Below are 3693 nucleotides of genomic sequence, written 5' to 3' on the forward strand. Positions count from 1 at the left end.
GTTTAATACATAATCCACAGCATAATTATTAACTTCACTATGCTTAAAAGAGATATTCAATGTCTGATTTGATATTGTTACCGACCAATCACTGGCATTTTATGAGGCTTTGATAGGCTCCCTGGTCTTTGTAGTTGAATCTGTGCTTGAAATTCAAAACTTGACTGAGGGACCTTACAGATGTATGTACTGTATGGGGACAGAGGAAGGGTTAGTCATAAGAAAATCATGTTAACCCCTATTATTTCCCACAGAGTCCATGTTACATATTCTGTGATTTGTGAAGCCAAATTTGACTCCTGAGCTAATTATTTCAGCTTGCCTTAACAAAAGGGCTGAATACTTATGCAATAACTATATATTAGTTAACATATCTAATTCATCTCTATTTTCTTTCCACTGACAGAGTATTGAGTTCATTGTTGACAATAAATGACAATTAAATACATTTTAAATCTCACTTAACACAATTTGAAGAGATAAAAGGGGTATGAATACTCTGCAAAGCACTGTATACTTAGATTTAAATTGATCACTCAAGCAGAGTCTCATAAAAATAAAACAAATGGTTTAACTTAAAAACAATTGCAACTCATGCATCATAAATGATATACATTTGTGAAAGTAATGTATGTGTAAATCTTTAGTTAAAAGGTGCAATATGCATAAATCGCTCTGCCATTTCCTGGTTGCTAAAATTCGAATACTCGCCTAATTTCAGTTTGTGACAAAACAAGGAGTCATTGTACCATCTAAACTGCTGTGAGATATATTTTCCATAACCAAAAATATTGTATTTTTAGTTGTTTTCTGGTGTACAAAAATAAACAAAAACAAAATTTAAGAACTGGAAAAATAAAAATATCGCACATTGAACAATCTACCGCTTCTTAACTTGTTTTCAATGAGAATCATAGATCCATAACTGGATCGGGTCACCCAAAAAGTTACATATTGTAGCTTTAAAAGGCTTTTAGATTGGGGTTGCAGATGTCATTGAAATTACTTGCAAATAGGCCTATTTAGCTGGAATTTATACTGTTTTATGTGATATATTGACGCTCTCTAGTGGCCAAAACGAAAAAAATATATCTGAAAACCTACAGCTCCCATAATGCGTTTCTTTATTGCCAACATTTCCGCATTGAAAGCATGCATTTACAGTAGCTAGCTAGTAACTTGTTTCGCCGTATAAAAGCTATACTAACATTACATTTCTTTGTAACCTGTTGATAGCGGCAATGAACAGTGAAGGTATCAAGGCGATATTGCTCGACTTGGATAACACACTCATTGACACAGCGGGTGCCGGTGGAGTGGCCATTCAAAAAGTGAGTAGCACGGCCGTTTCATGACATTCCATTCTCCCCCGAGTAAAGTAGGCTTACAGGTACTTGATTCGATTGTCCTTTGCTTGATCAAAACATTCCCTGGGTTGTTTAGGTACACATATTACGATCAGCATTGATTTCTTTGTTTCCTAGGTCACAGAGCTCTTGAAGACAACATTAGACCATGAACACACCATTGCCATTTGTGACAGATTTAAGCACAAACTCCATCACGAGACCTTTGACCCAGCTGGTGGTAGGACAATAGATGAGGTGCGGATCAGCCACTGGGAGGAGAGCATCCAGGAGGTTATGGGTGGGAGTCCCAGCTCTAACCCCACCCTTGCCAGTGAGTGCTACTACCAATGGAAGAACACTCGCCTGGAGCTTCTAACCATAACACCTCCAGTACTTACCCTGCTGAAGCAGCTGAGGACCAGCCACAAACTGCTGCTGCTGACCAATGGAGAGACCCAGACACAGAGGGAGAAGGTAGTGGCGGTGGGGTGTCAGGGGCTGTTTGATGCAGTGGTGGTGGGGGGAGAGCATGCAGAAGAGAAGCCAGCCCGCTCCATCTTCACCCATTGCTTTGGCCTGCTCGCGGTGCAGGCTCACGACTGTGTTATGGTGGGAGACTCCCTGGACACAGACATTGTCGGGGGGTTTAAGGCAGGGGTTAGAGCCACAGTGTGGATTAATAACGGAGGGGTGTGTCCACCTGAGGGATCTGTCAATCCAGACTACACCATTCCCTCTGTGCTGGATTTACCTGAGGTGCTGGCCAAGTTGAAGTGAAAGTACGGGGAACAATGTCTAAACCAATCACATGAAGATTGTTTCCAAAGGTTAATGAAAACATGTTTGTTTTTTTGTAAAAGGGATTGTCAAAATCATCTTATTTTCTTTCATATTCAATCTGGATGAAAGACAAAATTACTTTACAGCAACAATTATTTTCTTACCTACCAAAATTCTGTTTCATTGTTCATCGTCTCTACTCTCTAATGCAGCTAATGTATAATTCTGTCATTTTATGTTATCTGTTGGTGGAGGTAGGTATTACATATAGTTTACTGGAAATATGAAGCTGAAGCCTGTGCACAGGTCCGAAACAACTGAGCCACTTGAATGGGTCGTGATTGTCATTCCGAAAAGTAACGTCTACTTAGTCTAAATGTCAAAACTCACTTTCCCTAGTGGTCACATGAATCAACTTTGTCTAATGCTTAAAGTACACCATCAAAGTGTATTTTCTTAAAAAATGTCACTCTAAATAGACTGATTTACAGTATTGTATGCTGATAAATACTCTGAGGGAAAATGTACTTGATATGATTGTGATGTGTTGTCTCACCAAGCCCCCTTAAGATGAATATACTAATTATAAGTCTCTGTGTATAGAGCGTCAGCAAAATGACAAATGTTATTTATATATTACAGTTACTGTGCAATATCTTTACAATTTTTGGTAGATTCCAACTATCCTTTGACTTATCTCTTAACTCAGCCATTATTTATGATAGGTTAGAGACCATTTTTATTTTTCACCTTTATTTAACCAGGTAGGCCAGTTGAGAACAAATTCTCATTTACAACTGTGACCTGGCCAAGATAAAGCAAAGCAGTGCGACAAAAACAACAACACAGAGTTACACATGGGATAAACAAACGTACAGTCAATAACACAATAGAAAAATCTATATACAGTGTGTGCAAATGTAGTAACATTAGGGAGGTAAGGCAATAAATAGGCCATAGTGGCGAAATAATTACAATTTAGCATTAACACTGGAGTGATAGATGTGCAGATGAAGCTGTGCAAGTAGAGATACTGGGGTGCAAAAAAGCAAAAAGAAATAACAATATGAGGATGAGGTAGTTGGGTGGGCTATTTACAGATGGGCTGTGTACAGGTGCAATGCTCAGTAAGCTGCTCTGACAGCTGATGCTTAAAGGCAGTGAGGGAGATATAAGTCTCCAGCTTCAGTGATTTTTGCTATTTGTTCCAGTCGTTGGCAGCAGAGAACTGGAAGGAAAGGCGGCCAAAAGAGGAGTTGGCTTTGGGGATGACCAGTGAAATATACCTGCTGGAGCGGGTACTACTGGTGGGTGTTGCTATGGTGACCAGTGAGCTGAGATAAGGCGGGGCTTTACCTTGCAAAGACTTAAAGATGACCTGGAGCCAGTGGGTTTGGCGACAAATATGTAGCGAGGGCCAGCCAACGAGAGCATACAGGTCGCAGTGGTGGGTAGTACATGGGGTTTTGGTGACAAAACGGATGGCACTATGATAGACTACATCCAGTTTGCTGAGTACAGTGTTGGAGGCTATTTTGTAAATGACATTGCCGAAGTCAAGGAT

The 3693-nt window shown here is 39.8% G+C and overlaps 1 protein-coding gene across 1 annotated transcript; it reads left to right on the top strand.

Annotated features, from left to right (window-relative positions):
* Nucleotides 1-1124: 1124 nt before the first annotated feature.
* Nucleotides 1125-2721, top strand: nanp (N-acetylneuraminic acid phosphatase). The gene is made up of 2 exons (XM_020494117.2): nt 1125-1331; nt 1485-2721. The coding sequence occupies exons 1-2, from the start codon at nt 1242-1244 to the stop codon at nt 2124-2126; spliced, it is 732 nt and encodes a 243-aa protein (XP_020349706.1). The 5' UTR covers nt 1125-1241; the 3' UTR covers nt 2127-2721.
* Nucleotides 2722-3693: the final 972 nt, after the last annotated feature.

The sequence above is a fragment of the Oncorhynchus kisutch genome, linkage group LG11 (assembly GCF_002021735.2).
Source record: "Oncorhynchus kisutch isolate 150728-3 linkage group LG11, Okis_V2, whole genome shotgun sequence".
Taxonomy (NCBI): Eukaryota; Metazoa; Chordata; class Actinopteri; order Salmoniformes; family Salmonidae; genus Oncorhynchus; species Oncorhynchus kisutch.